General features: G+C 42.6%; 2 protein-coding genes across 2 annotated transcripts; one reads left to right on the forward strand and one right to left on the reverse strand.

The window, feature by feature from the left end:
* Positions 1–2,997: 2,997 nt before the first annotated feature.
* Positions 2,998–3,939, reverse strand: fgfbp3 (fibroblast growth factor binding protein 3). The gene is made up of 2 exons (XM_084562025.1): positions 3,660–3,939; positions 2,998–3,576 (listed from the first exon to the last, which is right to left on the reverse strand). Exons 1-2 carry the CDS (start codon positions 3,932–3,934, stop codon positions 3,147–3,149), a joined length of 705 nt encoding a protein of 234 aa, XP_084418151.1. The 5' UTR covers positions 3,935–3,939; the 3' UTR covers positions 2,998–3,146.
* A 6,116-nt stretch (positions 3,940–10,055) lies between these two features.
* LOC311500540 (NLR family CARD domain-containing protein 3-like) lies at positions 10,056–24,276 on the forward strand (the record flags this gene model as incomplete). The annotated part of the gene is made up of 5 exons (XM_084562024.1): positions 10,056–10,886; positions 12,090–13,549; positions 13,691–14,016; positions 14,614–14,790; positions 24,075–24,276. Exons 1-5 carry the CDS (start codon positions 10,850–10,852, stop codon positions 24,274–24,276), a joined length of 2,202 nt encoding a protein of 733 aa, XP_084418150.1. The 5' UTR covers positions 10,056–10,849.
* Between the last annotated feature and the right edge of the window lie 1,845 nt (positions 24,277–26,121).

Here is a 26,121-nt window from a genome sequence, read left to right on the forward strand (position 1 = left end):
GTGATGTTCTGGTTGGATGCATCAGACTTTCATGTGCAACTCCACAAAAAATGCCAACAGTGGTTTCTTTCAGCCTTCACCATATTATCCAAATAGTAGTTAAATATATGAGCAGATGAAGAGAAACTCACACTATTCTAACCAGGAAAAACTCCAGACTATGAAATAATGTCTTTGGGTTCCTTCAGGGTTTAATGTGAAGGACAGACCTGTTTCCCTGGAAGGTTTGGTGACTTCATCTTGGGTTTGTTTGGCAGCGAGTGTGGAGGTGTGACCGAAGGGCAGAGGAAAAATGAAGATGGTGAATAAAAGCTTTGAGCTGAGCCGAGGCAGGGGGCTGCCAGACCCTCGCTGTGCCCCGAGTCCTCACGGGCAGACAGCCAGCGTCCAACATGGGGGGTCTCAGTGTCCCGGTCTATGGAGGATCTGACCCACGCTGCAGCCTCCTGAGAGGGTGTTTGTGTGTGCAGCACGAGGACAATCAGGCCACCGTGGGGATGTGAAGTGGGAGAGATAATGATGATGTGGGTACTGGAGTTGTGAAGACCCTTTAATAACAGGCGCTGACGGCCAGTCCACCCGATTACCTTTTGTCCAGTTGTGCTCTTATGTGACCTCTGGGTTTTCTCTGCCTTGTCTTCGGTCCAGCACAGGATCTAATCTACGACTACTAGACACACGAAAGACAAATTAGAGGCAGGAGAAACGGAGCACAAGGGCTCAGTCTAAGCGTTGATTGGTATGCACAAGATGTAAACTGGACGCTATGGCCTGTGCAGCCCCTCCTCCCCAGCTCTCAGCCCAACAGCTGAGCACCTAAGGAGGGAATATCATTTGTTTGGTCTCTTCAATAGCGCTTCAGAAACACTTTATGTTCAGGTTTTCTTTAAGCTGCCATCAACCCTGTGAGCACAAGAGAAACTCACCAGCATACCAGTGGAATAAAGAAGAACATTAATTCATCATGGTGGAATAATACGTTATTATTTACATCAGATGAAACCGAGTTAAGATGCCAAATAAAAGTTCAATGTATTCAATGTATGTATGCATGAGAGAGGAGAGTCTTGGTTTATACTTGCATAATGCAGTTACATTTGAGGGGAGGTGCAGGTCAGGCTGGGGCGTAGGATCTGGACCTACGCCGTAGCTACCACATAGAGGTGACGTGCAACTATAAATTAAGCTGAAGAAACATAAAGATGACCTGAAAGACTAGAACCAAGGGCAGAGAGAAACTGATTAGGAAGACAGAGCTCATGTAACTCTAACAAACTAGACACTGGGGGTTGAACGTCACTAATAAAAACTCAGTAGAAAGTAATGAAATCTATGTATGCTGAGAACAGACAGCTCATGTGCTACAGTTATACACACCGGTCAGCCGCAGCATTATGACCACTGACAGGAGAAATTTAAACCATCTGGTGACAGTTCATTGTTCTGCTGGGAAACTTCTGGACCTGGCATTCATTGGTGTGGATGTTACTTAGACATGTAGCACCCACCTAGACCAGACCAGGCACCCCCACCCCATAGCAATGACACTCCTTGATGGCAGCAGCCATCCCCAGCAGGATGCAGCCTGACACAGACACACACACAAAAACACTTTAGGAACAACTAAAAAAAAAACATGAAGAACAGCACAAGGTGTTGACCTGGCCTCCAAATTCACTAGATCCCAAACTGATCAAGTATATGTGGGATGATGCAGGCTGCTCTATACATCCTGACAATGTGCCATAGATCCAACTACAACACACACATACACTCACTCACTCTCTGTCTAGTGGATCGCTGGCATGGTAACCACTGATGAGCGTCCAGTCCTTCCAAACGCCCCGTCCTTCCCTCGTCTTCTGTCCTCAGGACTCTTTCCAGTGCAGCATTGGCTGTTTTGTTTTTAAAGCAGCAGAATCTGTTCAGAAACCAGTAAACAAAGACTGTTTCCAAACCTGCAGATGAGTCACGGCCCGTGTGATCCTCGTCCCCCTTCCACCGTCACCTGATCCTAAACCTTTTTATTAGTTTTTTGGATGTGCCGTCATATAAGTACAATATTTCCCTTTCATTGCCAAGATATCCCCCTCATTATAATAACAGATAATCACGTGCATCTCATTCATTTTGGGATATAGAAACCGTTTGTTTATTTCAAGCCGTTTATTGTAGAGAGAAACAAAGTTAACATTAATTCAAAAATATTTTTTAAATGTGGAAAGAAAAACAGACAGGAATCCACTGACAACCGTTAACAAATGATTCTTTACAAAACAGTTTTTAGAAAATATTAATTTCACATTATAAAAATAACAATAAAGCAGACATTAATTCATCAGTAACTATGGCTACTATCATCGTCAGTGCTGATGACTCGTTGATTGTTTTCCACTTTATTTTAATTTGTTAGGCAGACAGCATTACGCGGTTTTGTCTGATTTAACTTTGCTAAAGAAGAAAATACAGCTATGACATAAAACATCCCGAACTAAATATGTTCAGGTAACAAAAACTGACGTGGAGTATGATCTGATTGTTTTTGCTTTTAAAGATCCAGTGTGCAGGATTTAAACAGATCAATTAGCAGACATTGAATATATTTTACGTAATTATCTATCGTTTTTGTTCGAGGACTTCATGTCGACATTAGAAGCATGTCCTCGTCCTCGTATCCCAGAAAGGACAAAACAAAAAGAGAAACAGTGACCCCAGAGAGGACCTTTATGTATTTTTATGTTGAACGGGTCAATGTACATTAGATTCTCCTGTGGTCTTGGAAAGTCTTCAGTAAGTTGCAATCTGCAGCTTCACCACTAGAGGTCACTCAATCCAACACACTGGTCCTTTAAGGTCATTTTTAAACTATTTTATTTTCTACATCAGCAGATATCCGGTGTTTCCAATGACATGTCCAATGATTTGAAGGTTTTGAATAATTTATAATGCTGTAACGTTATTTGAAATCGTGATAAAAATCCCCAATAAACTGTTTTTGATTAAACCCTGACAGGGTTGCGTGACTTATTGAGGATAAAGTTTAAAAAAAAAAATACTCATACAAAGGAGCTGCCTGGTGTAACAGAACTGCCTAGATTTCTTTTCAGATTGCGAACGCATCATGAAACAAAAAAACTGCTTCCTCATTAACCCTCAAAAAACTTGACGAAGAACGAGCAGACGGAGTGCCACCCCTCGCTGCAGTAGCTCTGCACCGGCTCCATGTCGTTCAACACTCCTTCCTCCTCAAACCCAGTCCACTCTTCCCTCTTCTTCTTCTCCTCTTCCTCCTCCTCCTTCCTCTTCCTCTTTTCCACCTTGCCTCCGTCTGAGCTCCTTCCAGCTGCTACTCCCTTCTTCTTCCCTCCCTTCTTTTCCTCCTCACCGCTGCGCTGGGCGAGCTTCATGTGGGCCTCAGCGGGAGCCTTCTTACAGGTTTTGGCCTTCAGGACTTTTTCTCCTTCGCAGGCGTTCTGCCTTTTCTTCAGCTTCCCCACCAACTGCTTCCAGTACTGGCTGGACTTCACCCCATAGGCCTGGCAGAGGTCTGGTTTACCAGCATAACGGCACCAGTACCTGCGGGTGTAGAAGACACACGAATAAAGAATTGCATTGGTTTCCAGATTTCTTGTTATGATCCTGTTGGTATCTGGACTCACCTCTGCTGCTCTCCTTGTGCTTCAGCGCTGCAGTTCACCACCAGGCTCACCAGGCCTTCTCCAGACGTCTGCCAAGTGCAGCGATGGCCGTCCTTGGTAGTCAAGTCCCCGGAGCCCGGCACTGAGCGATGTCTGGGCCTCTTCGCCGGCTGGGGCGATGGAGGAGGCTGCCGGGGTTTGTCAGCTTTCTCCTGGCCAGGCTGCCTTTTGGCCTCGGTGAAGACAGGGAGGATGAGGAGGAGGAGGAGGAGGAAACTGCACGGCAGGACACTCATGGTGGCTGGGAAAGGACATAATGTTAAAGTTAATGTATTTTATGAAGCACTTCTTTGGTGTTTCATTTATGTATTAGTTTGCAGACAAACATAGAGACTGAGGAGACCGTGAAGAGAGAAGAAAGCATATAACCAAATAAAGCCCCGCCCAAATGATTTGATTGGCCCGGCATTTGCAGGACAAGAGCTGGTCTCAGAAATAACCAAAAACAATGCAGTTCCTCTACTGGCCACTAGATGCTGTCTGCAAAAGCGTTAGTCCCCATAGACATCCATGTTAAAAGATGCAACTTGACAACTTGGTCTGACTTTCAGGCTGATATCAGACTGCATCACATGGCAGCGCAATATTGGATTGTCTTTTTTAGTATTTGCCTTGCAGCAGAGATCTTCCAGTCCTCTCTTGGATTTACTTTCAGTTTCTGCAGATATCGGTTGCTTTGTGTAGGTTCTACACATCGTTGCATGTATGTTTTCTAGGTCCGGGACATGTCCACTGCTCTGTTTGAATTTCTCCAAACGTAGCTCCACATTGCCTCCAGCTGGAGCCTCCACGCCCAGTGACAATGTTATCAGATCATCATTTAAGACGTTAAAAAAGCTCCAGAACCACATAAGGCTTCACCAGCGAAGGGATAAATGAAACTTGCATCATTCCAACCACACAAGAGGATTAAGGAAATCAAGCCTTGCACCTTTAAAGAGATCTTGAAGAATTAAAACGATTAAACTTTAATGGTCCCTGCAGGAAAAACCAGCTGCATCAGTCACTCTGAGCAAACAGCATCATAACATATCACAACACAGTCTCATTGCAGCTTTTTGGGACACTGGGCTTTTGTCTTTTAAAGGCAGACCTGTCCCATGAAAGGGACCAGGTGCAGTGACAGCAGGTAGAAATCCAGAGCAGGTTAGGAGGCTTGTTTATCAAGGAGACTAGTCCTCATGCGGAACCATTGCTTTTTCATTTTCTTTGCAACAAAAAAATCATCCTTTCACATATGTGGCACAAACACAACAGCTACTGCACAAACACGTCATCTTAGAGGGTCGCTGTCTACCAAACTGAATCTGCTATGAAAACATGGACTGGATGCTTTTTGGTGCTTTCCTCATCTGTGTCCAAGAGAAGCAAAGAGCCAAAGAGTGACATGGTGAGGAGGGGACACAATAGAGTGAGGATGTGAATCTGTCAGAGACTTATTGAAAATCAGCCGAGCGTCAGAAACTCTTTGAGAGGAGGAATCTAGACCGGACGTCAACAAACACTGATGGATAGATGGAGGGAGAGATGGAGGGAGGGAGGGGAGGTCGAGGTCGATCCCAGTTGTCATTCACACATTTCTTTCTGTTTTCAAAATAGAATTGTTATGCAATTCACGTGTCTTTGTTTCTTTCTGTGCACATTTCAGATTTATTTAAATGTCAGAATAGTGGTTGTGTTTTTTAGTCTGGACTGCAGCATGCATCAACTATTAAACCAAACCAACACGTAAAGAGACGTCAGGGGTTTCCTGCTGCTGTTAATCCTGCAGGGGATTAACCCGAGGCAGCTACTGATGCTGACTGAGCTTCTGTTTTGCTCGGGGCATTTTATCCATCCATCCTCCATCCTCATGTCTGCAAAGAATACATTCAGACACTAAAATGTTTCAGCAATTAATTCAGGCACATCTGCAAACATTTACATTTAACTTTGTTTTTTTTGAACTTTTATGAAGCTTCAGTGCCAATAGTTGGTGTCAGGTCTCCAATGATGCAGCCACAGTCAGTTGGCAGTAACTTTAGTGCCTGCAGCAAGTGTTTATCACTCAAACTGATCTTTTTCAAGCGACAGAGAAACAGAAAAAGAAATAAAACTGATAATGAAAGCAACGGTTCCACTCAGGACACGGCCCAGAGTCTCCTGGATGAAAGTGATCAAACTAACATAACAGCTTATATCTCTTTACTTGCATAACTAGTTATAAAAGACAAGGTGCATCTAACACCAAATCTAAATTGCAGGAAATTACTTGGCTGGTGGGCGTGTTTTCTAAAAGTACGATACATGACTTCTAGAATTAATATGAATAATAAATACAAATATCTCTGTAAACAGGAGTCGATCCAGTTTCAAAAAGGTCTCACACTGTCGCCAACTATTTCAGTCTCCACCACCTCCTGCTGTTCATCACCAGTGTCCATCCACGCTCACGTCAGAGGCGTCAGGTCGGATCGTACGTTACAAGAATTTACCCTGCAAGGCGTAGTAACTTGAAATAGATTCTGAATGGTTGAAAGTGGTGCAGTCTGGCCTGTGCAGGTTTATCTTCTCATAGCTCCCTGTGTGAGTCAAACTGGGACCGATATCACAGGTTTATGACCTCAAATGAGTTCCTGTAGAGATCCAGGAGGTACCACGTTCATGCAACGCTACCGTTATGTAGCCTAACTCCGACTTAAAGTCAACTTTCTTACAACAGCACTAAAAAAAGCTGCATTGTTTAAAAGATAAAATCAAGTCCTCTGCTGAGCTCTGCAGCTTTGTTAGCACAAAAATGTATATTTCGTTTTCTTATTTTATCTTTTTCTGCAGGTTTCGTTTGTTTTTTAATGTTCCACTGCAGCATTTGAACAGAGGACAAACAAAGACTCACAGCACCAAAACAAAAATAATCCACTTTCCACGCACACTCCCTCCCTCCTCCCATCCTTCCTCCCCTCATCATTAATAAGTCATGACAGAAACCAGTCCTTTCCTCATTGTCTACAGATCTCTAATATTTTATTAGTTTTAGCAGCTTGAGGAAGAAATGCACTCTTAGTAGCTGATAGTGAGCAGAGACCCTTACCTTGTGACGCTCCTCGGCTCTCGGTCGTTGTGAGAATGCGGGGGCCACAAGCACTGGGATAAAAGAGGGGTTGAAGACGAGGATAAAGGAGGAGGGGAGCACGGAGGAGGGGGTTCGAGGAATGAGGAGCACTATACGGAGAACTGCCCACCCCCAAACTGAGGACACCTCCCACATTCACCCCCCCCAAAAAAATAAGTGTGTGAAAACCAGACAATGGACACACTTGCCAAGGTTTCTGGCTCTGGCTGCGACACTGACGACACTCGGGGAGGCTGGAGGTGTCGCTGAGCTCACAGACAACAAAACACTTCTTTGTTCATCACTAAAGAGTTTTCTCTTATAAAATACTCTCGTTAATCAACATGACATATTAAAAACTGTCATGTTTGTGTCAATAGCAAGATACTCCTGGTAATTTTACGGCAAGTAAGAAAAGAATAAAGAAATAAGGTGTGTCTTTAAATGTAGTGTAGTGTAGAGATCAGAGGTATTTTTTAAACTGCACAGAAGCTCAGAGGTTGATTATTAATCTCATATCACCACCTCCTTTAATAGTTGTTTTAAAGTCATAAATAATGTATTTTAAATATAATGAGACAGAATCAGCAGCATAATCGTAAGGGTATGATAAACAACACGTACGGTTAGAACAGGAGTGGCAGGTTTCAGATATTTAAAAAATAAAACACAGTAAAAATTTTAATTATACATAAAGAGAAGGAACAATAAGACAAAATATATAATGAAATATTAAAAAAAATTATTGCACAGAACAGATTGATTATTTTCACGTTGAGGAAGGACTCGTAAAGTCTAGTGGCCTCCGTGTAGAGTTAGAACAGTTGACGTTGTCTACGCTAGAGGTCAAATAACAATATTATAAGCCTTTGTGAATTGAGTATTTTGACTGAAACTGTACATGTTTGTCAAATGTTTCTAAAAGTGCATCAGTAAAGTTTGCTTAAAATGACACTGCTGTTATTTTTTGTTTGTTTTCGTGCATGTCCTTTTGGTTTTTAACACAAACTACCCATACAGGTTAAATCTACACCAAATATGTCCTGGAGTTAGGGGCTGTACCAACTAGTGCTATGACACTTTAAACAGGAAGTCGACTAGTCACCGATCACATGACAATAACAACATGATCAGCCTCCTAGAAGACATTTTGTATATACTGTTTCGGTCAATATTCCTGCTGCGTTCTTTCCAAAATTTAATTTTGATGAAAATCTAAATGATGAATAAAGTACTATTAAATGCTACTGATGGTGCTGAGGTGCTGCCTGTTTTATACAGGCTATACATATCTGCAGCTCACAGTATGTAGCACATGAGCTGTCTGTTCTCAGCAGATGTATTCAGGTCAACAATATAGATTTATTACTTTCTACTGTGTTTTTATTAGTGACGTCATCGACTAGACGATGTCGACTCGACGTTCATCACATATTAGTTGACTTTGAAAAATCTGAAGTCGTTCAACCCTTACCGAGAGTAGTTAGACACACAGTATTAGAAGTGAGTCGAGTAACACGGCTTTTGGATTTAATTATCAGGCGTAGCTTAAAGCCACCAGTCCCTCACACAGTGTGTAAGGCTGTTAATTAAGTGCTGCTGGTTTCACTCAGTATTTTACTGCACAGGAACATGAAAAGAATAACTGCAAGTGAACTTTGGTGGAGAAAGTGAGGAACATATGCAACAAGGGCTTCATGAAGGGTTTCCAGGCCAAAAGATCACAGGTTCAGTGGAGGGAGTAGGGTCACAGACTAGTGAGGTGTTGTTTTTCAAGCAGCTTTTAAATGACTGTTTTCCAGTGTCAGAAATTAATGTTGGGATAAATGTTAAATTAGTAGAAGGCACAGCAGGGTTTGGGTGATATTAACTCCAGCAGAGCCTGAGGCCTTTACACACAATTTAGAGATAAACCAACAGAATATGGACAAATATCTGGGGAGCATTTGTATATATCCCCAAAATAATCCATAATGCATAATCCTTCACATGAAAGAACCTCAAAATCACTTTCTTTTTCTACCGCCACAAATTTCTCCCGCCCTCTCCTTTTTCTTTTCCTCCCTGTATTTCTAACAGTGAGTAGCTCAGCCCTCGGGGAGGTGAGTGAGGAAAATCTTCTCTCTCCTCCAGGACAAAGACTCGTACAGGAATCTGGGTCACAGCTTAACCCCCCGCCGAAACCCTGTAATCGGCGCCCAGATCCTTCTCATTCAGCTCAGGGCTTGGTGGAGCTCCGGGTACGGCTCCCCCACCTCCTCTCCGTGAGTGCAGCCAAAAATCTCCTTGGCGAGTGAAGGATGTTCTGAAAAAACAAGTCAGGAACAGTGAACACGCCGTTCCGCCCGGTCTGGACCAATCAGGAACAAATATGTCACCTTGTTTTCGGTTGTGAAGTGCTCCTCGAGCTGAGCGCCATGGCTGCGACCTCCATCACTTACTCTCAGTTTTGTGAAAAGCAGATCAGTGGTGTCAGGGTTTGTGTGTGACTTGTGGAGGGGGGATGAATAATGTATGGGAGGGATGATTCCACCCCCTTCAGCTTGATGGATCTTCCTTTTTTGTTTGTTTTCTAAACTAATGTTTTGCTTCTCCAACAACACACAGCGTAGCTTAAAGGCTTTTTCATCCTTTACCATTTTCCACATTTCTGCATAAAAATGACACAAAACTTCAGTAGATACTCTCACACAACTCCTCAAAGTAGACAAAGACAACCTAACTAAACAACCTAATCGGAAATATTATACTACTTATATCATTTGTTAATTTCTCTGAGTTATAAAAGTCAGAGCCTCCTTGTTTCCGGTATCTGCTGTGACCTCCTTATAGCTAAATGTTTCTGGTAACTGCTGATCAGTGGTCTACAGCAGCTTGGAGGAATTTTAGCCCATTCCTCAGAACAGAACCACTTCAGTTCTGAGATGTTGGTGGGTTTCCTCACATCAACTGCTTGCTTCAGGTCCTTCCACAACATTTCTATTGGATTAAGGTCAGGACTTTGACTTGGCCGTTCCTAAACATTCATCTTGTTCTTCTTTAACCGTTCTTTTGTAGAACCACTTGTGTTCTTGGGCTCGTTGTCTTGCTGCATGACCCAGTTTCTCTTCACATTCAGCTCATGGACAGATGTCCTGACATTTTCTTTTAGAGTTCACTGGTAGAATTCAGAATTCATTGGTCCATCAATGAGGACAAGCCGTCCTGGTCCAGATGCAGCAGAACAGGCCCAAACCAGGACATTAGCACCCTATGTGTCTATGTGTCTATTTAGCTGCTAGAATTCCCCCCCTTCTTCCAGTTTTGTAAAGATGCAAGTGTGAGTGTGAGAACACAATACTGGAATCAACTAATAACGGTCTCAAAATTGAACTTTCAATAAAATACGTATGTAAATTGCATGTTGTGGATACACTATATTGCCAAAAGTATTCACTCACCCATCCAAATAATTGAATTCAGCAACTCAGCCACAAAGTGGCAGTGCCACATAAAATGACAGAGTGGAGTCAGGGGATGCTCAGGTTCATAGCGCTGTAGATAGATAGATGGATAGATATAGATGAATAGACTTAGTGATGTTCCTTTAAACATTGTTCATTCTGTAGTTGAGCAGGTACTTACTTCCTGTTGTTCTCTCTCTCTGCGTGTTTCCTGGTTAGAGTTTACTTTCACTTCCACCAGAGTATTGTCTCGGATCATTTCCTCCATCTGAAGGTAATGAAGCAGTTTGTCGTGTTTTCTTCATCAGCTGTCAGCAGCTCAGTTCCAGCAGAAATCTGACGCTCCATAGTTCACGTTAAACTCACAGCTGAAAAGGTAAGGATGAAACTCATCCTCCATGTTGTGTCTCTGAGTGATCACGGTCCGTTTGTGTCACTCGGTGCATAAATATGATTGAAGGTGATTTTCTTTCCTTCATCTTTTCATTGAGGACACAGTCAGGCTTTTATTTTGAAACTGTCTCAAGGATGAGGAGGTCTTGGAGGGTGAGGATGAAGAGCAGAGGAGGAGCAGCAGAGATTTATTTCTGAAGATCACAGTGAACTTCCTGAGGAGAATGAAGCAGGAGGAGCTGGCTGACTGTCTGCAGAGCAGTAAGAGGATTTCTCTAAACACTGAAGCTGCTGGAGAAACGGGACATTTACTAATGTCTCCAGAGATGAACCAAGATATATTCACACACTCATTCCTTAGAGCAATGACATGTTGCAGGGTTTCCGCAGAGTAATAAAAAGTCTTAAATTTGATAATGCCAATTTAAGGCCTTAAAATATCTTAAATACGAGCATATTTTACATTGTAGGTCTTAAATTACATTTGGTTAAATCCTTATGTCCATTTACCGCTTCATTTGCATTTCGTTCAATGTGTTGGTGGCATTCACAGTTAGTTCCATGTGTTCTGTGTAGTTCTTTATTGAATATAACTATTAGCAGTACTCCGAAATTAAACTACAAATGAGACCTGGAAGTGGAATCCAGTGTACAGCCCGGTTTGTAATGTGTTGCTGCACCGGGTATGGTACGGTCGCACGGCGCAGGTGAAGCGGGGAGATTTTATCATCACGTAACGTTTGTAAGCGTTATGTATTTTTGTCTCTTTTTGGATTCGAGACTTCTTCTGTCACATGAACATCGTTGTCAACTTGGGAAATGGGCAAAATGTAAGTTTAATGATTGCTGGCTGAACAATCCTTATGAGGCGAACTGCAGACTCTACTGATTCTGCTGCCTCATCATCATAAAGTGATGTATGGGCACACCCCCGGCTATTTCAATGCTCTTAAATAGCACACCTGGGGCACGATAAGGGTCCGTGATATATAATCTGTTTCAAGTGCACAGTAAATTCTGACGGCCTGAAATCACCACTGGCTCTATTAATTTTCCTCAGAGTTTTCCTGCCAATATGGCAGTGTCAACAAAAAAAGTCAGGTGATGCCCGGAGCTCTGTAGTCGTCTACAGCGATGTGTTTCAAAGCCGTTTAATTTTATTGAAATACATTACAACACTATGCATGGCACATTGGATGGAGGAACTTGCAACATGTCTCAATGCATGTTAAATCACATCTAGAGTGTAGTTGATAGTTGAATGACAATACATTTTGTTATTTTTAAAGTAATTCTGGGTCTCTGATTTTCCTTATTTTTTGTACTGTGAGTAGGTCTTAAATTTAACCTATAATGGTCTTAAAAAGTCTTAAATTTCACTTTCTCAAACCTGCAGATACCCTGATGTTGGAGTATTTACTGGAGAGCTTATTCATTCGTCTTATTTCTTGTTTGTTCACTCAGGACATTTTGCTCCAGCTTGTGGACGTAAAGTTAAATCTACTCTGAAGGAGAAGTTCCAGTGTGTGTTTGAGGGGATTGCTAAAGCAGGAAAGTCAACCCTTCTGAATGAGATCTACACAGAGCTCTACATCACAGAGGGAGGGACTGCAGAGGTCAATGATGAACATGAGGTCAGACAGATTGAAGCAGCATCAAGGAAACCACACAGACCAGAAACAACCATCAGACAAGAAGATCTCTTTAAAGCCTCACCTGGAAGACATGGACCAATCAGAAGAGTGATGACAAAGGGAGTGGCTGGCATTGGGAAAACAGTCTTAACACAGAAGTTCACTCTGGACTGGGCTGAAGACAAAGCCAACCAGGACATCCTCTTCATATTTCCATTGACTTTCAGAGAGCTGAATGTGTTGAAAGAGAAAAAGTTCAGCTTGGTGGAGCTTGTTCATCACTTCTTTACTGAAACCAAAGAAGCAGGAATCTGCAGCTTTGAAGAGTTCCAGGTTGTGTTCATCTTTGACGGTCTGGATGAGTGTCGACTTCCTCTGGACTTCCACAACACTGAGATCCTTACTGATGTTACAGAGTCCACCTCAGTGGATGTGCTGCTGACAAACCTCATCAGGGGGAAACTGCTTCCCTCTGCTCGCCTCTGGATAACCACACGACCTGCAGCAGCCAATCAGATCCCTCCTGAGTGTGTTGACATGGTGACAGAGGTCAGAGGGTTCACTGACCCCCAGAAGGAGGAGTACTTCAGGAAGAGATTCAGAGATGAGGAGCAGGCCAGCAGGATCGTCTCCCACATCAAGACATCACGAAGCCTCCACATCATGTGTCACATCCCAGTCTTCTGCTGGATCACTGCTACAGTTCTGGAGGATGTGTTGGAAACCAGAGAGGGAGGAGAGCTGCCCAAGACCCTGACTGAGATGTACATCCACTTTCTGGTGGTTCAGGCCAAAGTGAAGAAGGTCAAGTATGATGGAGGAGCTGAGACAGATCCACACTGGAGTCCAGAGAGCAGGAAGATGATTGAGTCTCTGGGGAAACTGGCTTTTGATCAGCTGCTGAAAGGAAACCTGATCTTCTATGAATCAGACCTGACAGAGTGTGGCATCGATATCAGAGCAGCCTCAGTGTACTCAGGAGTGTTGACACAGATGTTTAAAGAGGAGAGAGGACTGTACCAGGACAAGGTGTTCTGCTTCGTCCATCTGAGCGTTCAGGAGTTTCTGGCTGCAGTCTACATGATCCACTGTTACACCAACAGGAGGACAGAGGTGCTGGAGGACTTCCTGGGAAGAAACTACAATAACTCACCTCTGGATGAATTTCTGAACAGAGTCATGGAGAAATCCTTGGAGAGTAAAAATGGTCACCTGGACCTGTTAGTTCGCTTCCTTCATGGCCTCTCTCTGGAGTCCAACCAGAGACTCTTAGGAGGTCTGCTGGGTCAGACAGTGTCCAACCAGAGACTCTCAGGAGGTCTGCTGGGTGAGATAGAGTCCAACCAGAGACTCTCAGGAGGTCTGGCGGGTCAGACAGTGTCCAACCAGAGACTCTCAGGAGGTCTGCTGGGTCAGAAGGAGTCCAACCAGACAGAGAACAGTCCAGAAATCACCCAGAGAGCCATCAACAACCTGAAGAAGATGACCACTGGTAAAATCTCTCCTGACAGAAGCATCAACATCTTCCACTGTCTGATAGAGATGAATGACCTCTCAGTTCATCAGGAGATCCAAGAGTTCCTGAAGTCAGAGAACAGATCAGAGACAAAACTCTCTGAGATCCACTGCTCAGCTCTGGCCTACATGCTGCAGATGTCAGAGGAGGTTCTGGAAGAGTTGGACCTGGGGAAGTACAGAACATCAACAGAGGGACGACGGAGACTGATCCCAGCTGTGAGGAACTGCAGAAAAGCTCGGTGAGTCCTGATCATTAACATAATCAATCAGTGGAGATTAGTAGTTTAGTTCTTCAGATGTTCTCATTCTTCTTCAGTGTATGCAAACATTACAGTTAATTGTATTTCGTCCCAGATGTTCTCCAGCTGTTTAAAGCTGTTCAATGAACACAGTTCTTCTATTTATTTCTAATCATTCTTACGTTTGACTCTTTTATTTCTATTTCTATATATTCACTGTGAATATTCACATGTTCACTGAGCTGAACTAAAAAGATCCAGAGTCCATTAAACAGTGAAGACGGTCCAGATGTTTGTCTCATCCAGATGTCCTCATGATGGGATCAGATCCACTGACAGACTGTGGACAGTCTGGAAGCCTCAATTTAACTCAGTGTTGTCTCCATTCATCTGCACATTCAATTACACAAAGGTCTGAGAGAGATGATGTGAATGATTGTTTCTTGTCAAACACAGAAGGAGAAGATGAGCTGAACCACTGATGTGGAGACAAAATGTCCACCAGGATGTGTCCAACTGTCCACTCATCAAACGCATCGCGTTCACAGAAATGTCTTCTTCCATTATAACAGATTTTATTTATTTGTCTCATGACAGACTCGTTGACTGTAAACTCTCAGAGAGTCACTGTGAAGTTGTGGCCTCAGCTCTGAAGTCCAACCCCTCCCATCTGAAACATCTGGACCTGAGTGGAAACTACAGTCTGAAGGATTCAGGAGTGAAGCATCTGTCTGCTGGACTGGAGAGTCCAAACTGTAAACTGGAGACTCTGAGGTCAGTTTTCATTTATTTTCTTATCAGACTTCTGAAGAATGGATCCAGTTTAGATGAGTTCTCTTGTCAGGACTTTAAGATAGAAAAGGAGCTTAAAGAGTTTACAGTGGGGAAAATAAGTATTTGATACACCGCTAATCTGAATGTGTGTAATTTTCATCATAGGTACACTTCAACTGTGAGAGACAGGATCTAAAAACAAAATCCAGAAAATCACATTGTATGACTTTTAAATAATTAATTTGTATTTTATTGCATGAAATAAGTATTTGATCACCAACCAGCATGGAGTCTGGCTCTCACAGTCCTGTTAGTTTGTCTTTAAGAAGCCCTCCTATCCTCCACTCATTACTTGTATTAATCACACTCCAACCTCTCCACCATGGCCAAGACCAAAGAGCTGTCTAAGGACACCAGAGACAAAATTGTAGACCTGCACAAGGCTGGGATAGGCTACAGGACAATAGGCAAGCATCTTGGTGAGAAGGCAACAACTGTTGGTGCAATTATTAGAAAATGGAAGGGACTCAAGATGACTGTCAATCTCTCTTGGACTGGGACTCCATGCAAGATTTCGCCTCGTGGAGTGTCAATGATCATGAGAAAGGTGAGGGATCAGCCCAGAACTACATGGGAGGACCTGGTCTATGACCTGAAGAGAGCTGGGACCACAGTCTCAAAGGTTACCATTAGTAACACACTACGCTGTCATGGATTAAAATCCTGCAGCACACGCAAGGTCCCCCTGCTCAAGCCAGCACATGCCCAGGCCCGTCTTGCCAATGACCATCTGGATGATCCAGAGGAGGCATGGGAGAAGGTCATGTGGTCAGGAGAGACCAAAATTTAACTTGTAGCATGACAATGACAATAGCAATCTCAGAGACATGGCTTGGCTATGAAGAGCAATCTTCCTTGTACCAAATAGAAGGATATAATGCGTTCTTCAAAAGTAGAAATTGTCAAAAAGGCGGGGGAGTAGCATTGTATATTGATCAGAATTTGAGAAGTAAACTTGTCAGTAGTAAGTGTTTAATCCTGGATAATATCATGGAATGTGTTACAGTAGAGATTGAGATTGAAAAGTCAAGAAATGCCATAATAAGTTGTGTGTATCGAAAACCGGGGTCCTGTATTGAAAAGTTTCAGGAAACAATGATTGATCTGTATGAGGATATAAATAGTAAAAGGCTCTTTGTCTGTGGAGATTTCAATGTTGATCTGCTCAATCCTCAAAAACAAAATACTGTTATAGAATTTATTCACTCCATGTACAGTTTATGCTTGTATCCATCCATAACAAGACCAACCCGAATAACAAAAAGCAGTGCAACCCTGATTGATAACATATTCACTAATGTTATAGAAAGTGAAATAACAAGTGGAGTTTTAATTACTGATATATCTGACCATCTACCAGTCTTTACAGTAATAAAGAGAGTTATCAAATCAGTAAAAGAAAACAAAAAAATCATAGTAAAAAGGTTAAAATCTCAAGAGGCTATTTCTAGACTAAAGAATGAATTAAAGGAACAAAATTGGGATAATGTTTATGTAGATGATGTAAATATTGCATATGATGCATTTCTCAAAATATTTATCACCTTGTATGAAAAACACTGCCCTCTAGTTAGTAAAGTAATGAACCATAAATTTACAGAAAAGCCCTGGTTTACTAGGGGTATTCAAAAAGCATGTAAGAGAAAGAATAAACTGTACAAAGACTTCTTGAGAAAGAGGACAAAAGAGGCAGAATGTACCTACAAACAATATAAGAATAGATTAACTAGTATTATAAAATCAAGTAAGATTAACTATTATGGTGCCCTTTTGGAGAAGAATAAAAGTAACATTAAAAATACTTGGAGTGTTTTAAACAAACTAATCAAAAAGGGAAATCAAAATGCTGACATTCCAACTGAATTCCTAACAAACGATAGAACTTTGATCAATCAACCCAATGAAATTGTAAATCAGTTTAACCAATATTTCACGAATATTGGCCCTAAACTGGCTAAAGAAATAGTCAACACTAATCAAGTTGATGTTTTAAGCAAAATACCAACCACTGATAAAACTATATTTATTCAAGCTACTGATGAAAATGAAATAATTTCAGTGGTCAAAAACTGCAAGACTAAGATGTCAGCTGACTGGAATGGACTGGACATGTCAGTATTAAAAGACATTATTGAATGTGTTGTCAAACCAATTTCATACATTTTTAATCTTTCTTTACAATCGGGGGTTTTCCCAGAAAGAATGAAGATTGCTAAAGTGATACCTATTCACAAGGCTGGTGATAAACATGAATTCACTCATTATAGACCCATTTCCATTCTGTCACAGTTTTCCAAGATACTGGAGAAGATATTCCATAAAAGATTATTCAGTTATGTAGATAAGCAAAATATTCTTTGTGAACAGCAGTATGGTTTTAGACCCGATAGGACCACTACCTTAGCATTAGTGGACCTTGTAGAAAAAATATCAAATGCCATAGACAATAAACAATATGCTGTTGGTGTGTTCCTAGACCTCACCAAAGCTTTTGATACAGTGAATCATGAATTGCTACTCCAAAAACTTTACAGATATGGGATTAGAGGAGTGGCCTTTTCTTGGCTCCAGACTTATCTGAAGAACAGATCCCAGTATGTCCACATCAATGGCACTGATTCCCAGTTGCTGACAGTGACCTGCGGCCTTCCACAGGGGTCAGTGTTGGGTCCTTTTTTGTTCCTTATGTATATTAATGACCTTTGCTTAGTTTCAAAAACATTAAACCTTATTTTATTCGCTGATGACACCAACATGCTTAGTTGTGGTAAAAATCTAGAAACATTAATTGATATAGTAGAAAAACAATTATTTTTGTTAAAGAAGTGGTTTGATTCAAATAAGTTAACCCTCAATTTAAACAAAACCAAATTTATAGTTTTTGGAAATCGTGCCATTAATGTTCATAGAAAGTTAATAATTAATGATACTGAGATAGAACGAGTGAATGAAATAAAATTTCTTGGAGTACTTTTACAAAATAAGCTCAGCTGGAAGCCCCATATAAACTACATCAAGGCAAAACTATGTAAATCTCTTGCAATAATATCTAAAGTCAAAGAACTTTTAAATGAAAAAAACTTATATATTTTATACTGTTCCCTGGTTCTTCCTTACATGACCTATGGCTTAGAAGTTTGGGGAAACACTTATAAAACCAATCTTAATCCAATTACTATAATTCAAAAAAGAGCGATCCGCATTGTGAATAAAGTGGCTTACAGGGAACATACAAATGAGCTTTTCATTAAGCTAAAAGCACTAAAACTAAAGGATTTGGTTGACTTTAAAACAGCACAATTCATGTATAACATAAGCCATAACAAGTTACCTGTGCATATTCAGGGATTATTCCAAAAACGAGACTGTGGTTATAATTTCCGAAAGGAAGAAATGTTTAAAAAAACATATGTGAGAACAAGTGCAAAGCAGCATTGTGTTTCTTTTGTTGGGATTAATGTATGGAGTAAATTGGACCAAGAGCTAAAAGACTGTAAAACTTTAATTCAATTTAAAACTCTTTTGAAGAAATCAGTTATAAAAAAATATGTTGAGAATGGATGCTAAGGACGCAAAATTAAGATGATAGATTTTTTCTTTTCTTCTTTGGGATGATTTGAAAATAAAAAATGTATGAGTGCATGCATAAGACATGGGCAGCTTTTACCGTTTATGTCTGTAAATACACTGGGATAGGCGCAATAAGCTTTAGCTTCTGCCTATTCCATTTCAGACTTGATGTTTATTTATGTCTTTATCTGTTAAATGTTTAAATGTCTGAATAAAAACGACTGAAACTGAAAAAAAAACTGAATGACCCAAAACACACAGCCAGGGCAACTAAGGAGTGGCTCTGTAAGAAGCATTTCAATGTTCTGGAGTGGCCTAGCCAGTCTCTACACTTAAACCCAATAGAAAATCTTTTTACGGAGCTGAAACTCTGTGTTGCCGAGCTACAGCCTCGAAACCTGAAAGATCTGGAGGAGATCTGTGTGGAGGAGTGGGCCAAAATCCCTGCTGCAGTGTGTCCAAACCTGGTGAAGAACTATAGGAAACGTTTGATCTCTGTATTTGGTTTCTGTACCAAATATTAGAGTTCTGTTTTTCTAGTGACTCAAATACTTATTTCATGCAATATAATGCAAATTCATTATTTAAAAATCATACAATGTGATTTTCTGGATTTTTGTTTTAGATCCTGTCTCTCACAGTTGAAGTGTCGAGCGCCTGAAAGAGTGGCAGCAGGTCACAGTAGCTCCGTGATTCTTACAAGTTTTGTGTGTTCCTTCGATCTTTTTTTTCTAACTTGTTCTTATTCTTATTCTTGAATCCTATGCCTAAAAACAATCACCATGTTTTTTGGCCGCTTTTGCCTTTTTAAGCTGCTTTTTTTCGTTTTTTCCGGACTTTCAGTGTTGAGCTGTAGCGCTCAGCAGAGTGGCCGTCCTTTCGTGTATACAAGAGAGCAACTGCTAGCGCTGTCCATACCCCCTGCTTCTTCCTAAGTTCCCGTGGAACTTAGGAAGAAGCGCCGGAGATGCCGTGCTGGAGCGAAAGTGAAAGAGCGGAGACGGAAATTCAAACCAGCGGTATCTATCCTTATGGGGAACGTGAGGTCTCTGGTTAATAAGATGGACGAACTGTGTGCGCTTGTTAGGACCCAGAGGGAGTACGCCGTGAGCAGTATTTTGTGTTTTACGGAGACCTGGCTGCACGCGAACTTCCCCGACCACAGTGCGTCTATACCCGGCTTCAAGACTCTACGGGCGGATAGAGACACGGTCCTGAGCGGTAAGAAGAACGGCGGCGGGATTGCTGTTTTTGTGAATGAGAGATGGTGCAACCCCGCTCATTTGACTGTGAAGGAGCGTGTCTGTACACCGGACATTGAACTTTTAGCTGTGGGAATGCGTCCATATTATTTACCGAGGGAATTCACGTCTGTCATCTTTGTGGGAGTTTACATCCCTCCCTCAGCGGACAAGGCAGCAGCGAGTGACACCATCCACGCCACTGTTGCCAGGCAACAGTCCAAACACCCGGAGGCCCTTGTTGTCATTTCTGGGGATTTTAACCACATCACCTTGGACACTGTTTTACCCACTTTCCACCAGTTTGTTCATTGTGCAACCCGGGAAAATAGAACTCTGGACCTCCTGTATGCTAATTCAAAGGATTCATACAGTGCCACTGCCCTGCCCCCACTGGGACGGTCTGATCACAACTTGGTGTTGATAACACCTGAGTATGTCCCTGCAGTGAAGAGACAGCCTGTCTCCACGAGGACAGTTAGGAGGTGGAGTGAGGAGGCTAGCGACGCTCTGCAGGACTGCTTTGATACCACCAACTGGGACGTGCTCTGCCAGCCCCACGGGAATGACATTGACAGCATGACAGACTGCATCACGGACTATATAAACTTCTGTGAGGATACAGTAATCCCTACAAGGACTGTCCGCTGTTATCCAAACAACAAGCCCTGGATCACCAGCCAGCTGAAGGATCTGCTGAACAAGAAGAAGCAGGCCTCCAGATCTGGAGATAAGGACGAGTTGAAGAGGATACAGTGGCAACTCAAGGTCCAGCTGAAGGAATGTAAGGACGCCTACAGGAGGAAGTTGGAGGCCAAGCTCCAGCAGAACAACACCCAGGACGTGTGGAGGGGCATGAAGCTGATCACTGGCTTCAACATCAAAGCCAAACAACAGGACGGCGGCCCAGACAGAGCCAACGAGCTTAATGTCTTCTTCAATAGATTCACCACTGGACCCCCTGCTGGCCCTCCACCCCCCACCACTCCAGTGTTTACACCCCCCCAGACGGCCAATCAACAACTCACCACTGATCCTTTCCTGCCTATCACCTCTGCTCTCCCCCCTACTCCCACCCCCACTGAGAAGACCAGCCCTATGACTGTGACACCTGGCCAGGTGAGAAGACAGCTGGAGAGAGTCAAACAAGGCAAGACAGCAGGCCCCGATCGTGTCAACCCCCGGGTCCTGAGGACTTGCGCTTCACAGCTGTCTGGCATCCTGCACTTCATCTTCAACCTGAGTCTGAAGCTGGAAAGGATACCGGTGCTATGGAAAACATCCTGTGTAGTGCCGGTGCCCAAGAAGCCCATCCCATCTGGCCCCAACGACTTCAGACCGGTTGCACTGACGTCACATGTCATGAAGGTCCTGGAGAGACTCGTCCTGGCTCAGCTGAGACCCCTGGTGACCCCTGTCTTGGACCCTCTTCAGTTTGCGTATCAGCCTCATGTTGGTGTGGATGATGCTGTCATCTACCTGCTGCACCGTGCTCACTCTCACCTGGATGGTGGAAAGGGCTCTGTGAGGATCATGTTCTTTGATTTCTCCAGTGCTTTTAACACCATTCAGCCCTTTCTGATGAGTGAGAAGCTGCTCAGGATGGGTGTCAGCTCCTCCATTGTCTCCTGGATTACTGATTACTTGTCTGACAGGCCCCAGTTTGTGCGGCTGGGGGGCTCCCTGTCTGATACTGTTGTCAGTAATGTAGGGGCACCACAGGGGACTGTCCTGTCTCCATTCCTGTTCACCCTTTACACCTCTGATTTCCAGTACAGCTCTGGGTCCTGCCACCTGCAGAAGTTCTCTGATGACTCTGCAGTGGTTGGGTGTATTAGAGATGGACGGGAGGTGGAGTACAGGACACTGATCGCGGACTTTGTGGAGTGGTCCCAGACAAACCACCTACTCCTGAATGTGGACAAGACCAAGGAGCTTGTCATTGACTTCAGGAAGAAGAGGACACCAGTGGAGCCCATCACCATCCAGGGTCTGGAGGTGGAAGTTGTGGACCATTATAAGTACCTGGGAGTCCACATGAACAGCAGACTGGACTGGAGAGACAACAGTGATGCTGTGTACAAGAAAGGACTGAGTAGACTCTACTTCCTGAGGACGCTCAGGTCTTTTAACGTGTGCAGCAAGTTGCTGGAGATTTTCTACCAGTCTGTTGTTGCGAGTGCCCTGTACTTTGCTGTGGTTTGTTGGGGGAGCAGCACCAGCAAAAAGGACATAAGTGGGATCGACAAATTGATCCAAAAGGCTGGTCATGTGATCGGCAGTAAGTTGGAGACGTTTGTCTCAGTGAGGGACAGGAGGACACTGGACAAACTGCTCTCCATCATGGACAATCCGTCACATCCACTACACCAGACTATAGAGGGGCAGCAGAGCTCATTCTCCATCAGGCTGATCCAGCTCCGCTCCCACACTGAACGCTACAGGACTACTTTCATACCATTCTCTGTCCAGTTGTACAACAACTCACCTTTCTGCGACAGATAACTCCATGTTATTAATGTTAATGGACACTACTGCACCTTACACCTTACCCTGTATATATAATTTATATTCTTCCTTCTCTGTTTCTTGTACATTTGTTCATATGCTAATATGATAATTTGTACATTTTGGCCTATTTTATCTTACTAGATTTTATTCTACTTATTTTTTATTTCTATTTTATTTAATTTAATCTTTTCTTTTTATCTGAGGTTGTTAATAGTGTGTTTTTTATGTACAACTAAGCTACTGTAACCAAGCAATTTCCCTTGTGGATCAATAAAGTTTATCTAAGTCTAAGTCTAAGTCTACCTATGATGAAAATTACAGACCTCTCCATTCTTTATAAGTGGGGAAACTTTCAAAATTGGCGGTGTATCAAATACTTATTTTCCCCACTGTAAATGAAGAAGCATCATGTTCCTGAACATTAGCAGGTATCTCCTCAGTCATCGGTGGGGGGTCCGATCACAAACCAGATCAAGTCCAGTGTTCACATGTACATTAACAGAGTTCTTGGTGTCACTAATCATTCTTTCTGTCCATACTGTCTGTGGAGAAATCCCCTTATAGTCTGACTCCAATGAGACAAGATGGAGGACAACATCCACAGTGTTGTTGTGTGGATGAATGATTGTAAAGTTGATCTTCAATTCATCTTGTTATTCAGCACATCCAGTCAGTATCTTTGTGTTTCCACAATGTTTCCTGCTGAGCTGCAGTGGAGGGACAGGAACTCAAAGAGGAACTTTGATTAGTGTCAGTCAGACTGATGAAGCTTCATATTAGTGTCAGCTGAGCAGTGGAGTTGTTTTAGGAAGAGACCACTTCACAGTCAGTGTGGACAGCAGGAATCTGAAGAACTCTGTAATGTCCATATGACATGTGACTGTTGTTAGAAGACACACTTGAACATGTCAACTTCTCCTTTAACATTTGAATGACACACTCAAACCTCCTGAGACACCAAAACCAGGAAGAAGAAGGTCCTGGAATCAAAGTAAATACAATCAACTAAAGTACTTTTCAAGGAATAGAGGAATAAAAATAACAGACCACGTACTTGATTTAGTTGGAACCAATAACCGGCATTTAATGAACAACAGTAGTAATAACAAAACAAGTCTTGGAAAAACTACAGTGGTCCCCTTTAGCTGAAACAGCTTCAGTTCAATTCCTTCTGAATAGTTCATTTGAATAAGGGAAACTGTACTCCCTAATGTGCCTTTCAACCGTCAGGTTGAAGTGAAATAAACCCAAATCCCAAAAAAACAAAACCTAAATCAGAACTCTGAGTAAGCAAAGTAGCAAATCAAACAAGATATAAAGTTTGTCTTCCCGGGTAGTATGCTTTTTTTTTTTTCTTTTGGGAATAGGAAAACTGAGATCTCAGTGCTTATCTGTATGATGGAGACAGTCCTCCTGATTGAAGAGGCGTTCCTCCTTCCTCTATTCAAGCATTGAACGTGTACGACCCTCCTGGCGCAATTCCTCCGCTGGCCAGTGGTGTCTCCATCGACGATTTGCTCAGCGAACACTGTATTTTTCCTCCACAGATCAAGTGCACAAAAAACAAGATTTCCAATATTAAATCCTCTGCAATCTCCGACCAATCAGTCCCACATCCGAACAGTCCCCTTTCAAAACTGTATTATCTTATATTTATAATTTCTTCTCCACACAATCTTTTTTCTTTTCCGCTTCAGCTTGTTGCACTTGTTTTCTTCATCCTATCACGCTCCCTCTCATTCATGCCGTTGTCTCCCTTTCAGCACGCCACACTGCCCCCCCCGCACAACATAGGTACTGCAGAAAAAATTGAATAGCGTTCTTCCTCTATAAGCCATTTTTGAGTGGGTTACATAATCAACAGTTCATCATCAGTCATTTTTTTTTTTATTCTTTATTCAGATTGTGGAGATGCAGTTTGTCAGAGATCAGCTGTGATTCTCTGGGACCAGCTCTGAAGTCCAACCCCTCCCATCTGAAATATCTGGACCTGAGTTACAACAGCCTGAAGGGTTCAGGAGTGAAGCAGCTGTGTGGTTTTCTGGAGAGTCCAGACTGTAGACTGGAGACTCTGAGGTCAGTTCACTGTCTGTTACTGTTGTAGATCTGATATGTTTAATCACCAACTGAATCTTATTCATGTTCATTAATAACTTTATTAATTTAATACAAACACATTCCAATAACTGTATAATGTTGATAGCTGCATTCCTGGTCAACACACACAGGTGAGATCATGTGTTCAGATGCAGGTGTTTGAGGTGTGTTTAGAGTCTGAGCTTCCTGCTGTTTCATCATCATTCAGTCACATTTCATTTGGAGTGAAACCTGCTGTGATCCATGTATCAGTCCATTCTCTCTGAACCACAGCTGCTGGAAGGAGATCACACACCTCACACTGTCACATATTACTGTCTGTAGAAGACATGATGAAGATCCACAATAACACAAGGACAAAGTCAGTCAAACATGTTTGATTAGATTTAATCTACATCTTTTATTCTTTATTCAGACTGATTAACAGCAGTTTGTCAGAGATCAGTTGTGATTCTCTGGGACCAGCTCTGAAGTCCAACCCCTCCCATCTGAAATATCTGGACCTGAGTAACAACAGCCTGAAGGATTCAGGAGTGAAACAGCTGTGTGATTTTCTGGAGAGTCCAGACTGTAGACTGAAGACTCTGAGGTCAGTTCACTGGGCCCCCATACGCTGCGGGATATTCCCCTCAACCCACCATGGTAGCATGGGAGGCACACACATGGACACATGTCTACTTTTGGAAGTTAAATTGTTTCCTGTTCTATATCAAACTGTTCTGCGTTCTCGCAAAGTTGTTGTTGGTTGCTAAAAAGGAGAGAATGCGTTGTCTCCAGGAATTTAACTGGTTTAGAGTGGCAAGGTGTGGGGTTGGGTTCCCGTTAAAGAACATGGATACAGATGTTCTGCTTAATGTTGATTTATTGACTGTGGTCTGAAATAGCAATACAAAGTAAGTATCAGTATAGCAAACACTATACATGATACACAAACATAATCAGATAGCTAAGGTTACATAAGACTGTATTCAGAACTCAAGTATATATACACTATATTACCAAAAGTATTCGCTCACCTGCCTTTACTCATTCTATGAACTGAAGTGCCATCCCATTCCTAACTCATAGAATTCAATATGATGTCGGTCCACCTTTTGCAGCTATTACAGCTTCAACTCTTCTGGGAAGACTGTCCACAAGGTTGAGGAGAGTGTTCATAGGAATTTTTGACCATTCTTCCAAAAGCGCATTGGTGAGGTCACACACTGATGTTGGTCGAGAAGGCCTGGCTCTCAGTCTCCGCTCTAATTCATCCCAAAGGTGTTCTATCGGGTTCAGGTCAGGACTCTGTGCAGGCCAGTCAAGTTCATCCACACCAGACTCTGTCATCCACGTCTTTATGGACCTTGCTTTGTGCACTGGTGCACAGTCATGTTGGAAGAGGAAGGGGCCCGCTCCAAACTGTTCCCACAAGGTTGGGAGCATGGAATTGTCCAAAATGTTTTGGTATCCTGAAGCATTCAATGTTCCTTTCACTGGAACTAAGGGGCCAAGCCCAGCTCCTGAAAAACAACCCCATACCATAATTCCTCCTCCACCAAATTTCACAGTTGGCACAATGCAATCTGAAATGTACCGTTCTCCTGGCAACCTCCAAACCCAGACTCGTCCATCAGATTGCCAGATGGAAAAGCGTGATTCATCACTCCAGAGAACGCGTCTCCACTGCTCTAGAGGCCAGTGGCGGCGTGCTTTACACCATTGCATCCGACGCCTTGCATTGCACTTGGTGATGTGTGGCTTGGCTGCAGCTGCTCGGCCATGGAAACCCATTCCATGAAGCTCTCTGCGTACTGTACTTGGGCTAATCTGAAGGTCACATGAAGTTTGTAGCTCTGTAGCAATTGACTGT

This window comes from Chelon labrosus (assembly GCF_963514085.1).
Source record: "Chelon labrosus genome assembly, chromosome: 15".
Taxonomy (NCBI): domain Eukaryota; kingdom Metazoa; phylum Chordata; class Actinopteri; order Mugiliformes; family Mugilidae; genus Chelon; species Chelon labrosus.

Excerpts from the sequence above, each read along its gene's own strand:
- fgfbp3 (XM_084562025.1), bottom strand. The coding sequence starts at position 3,934 with ATGAGTGTCCTGCCGTGCAGTTTCCTCCTCCTCCTCCTCCTCATCCTC. Across the intron at positions 3,577-3,659 it reads GCACAAGGAGAGCAGCAGAG|GTACTGGTGCCGTTATGCTG; the intron begins GTGAGTCCAGAT and ends CTACACCCGCAG.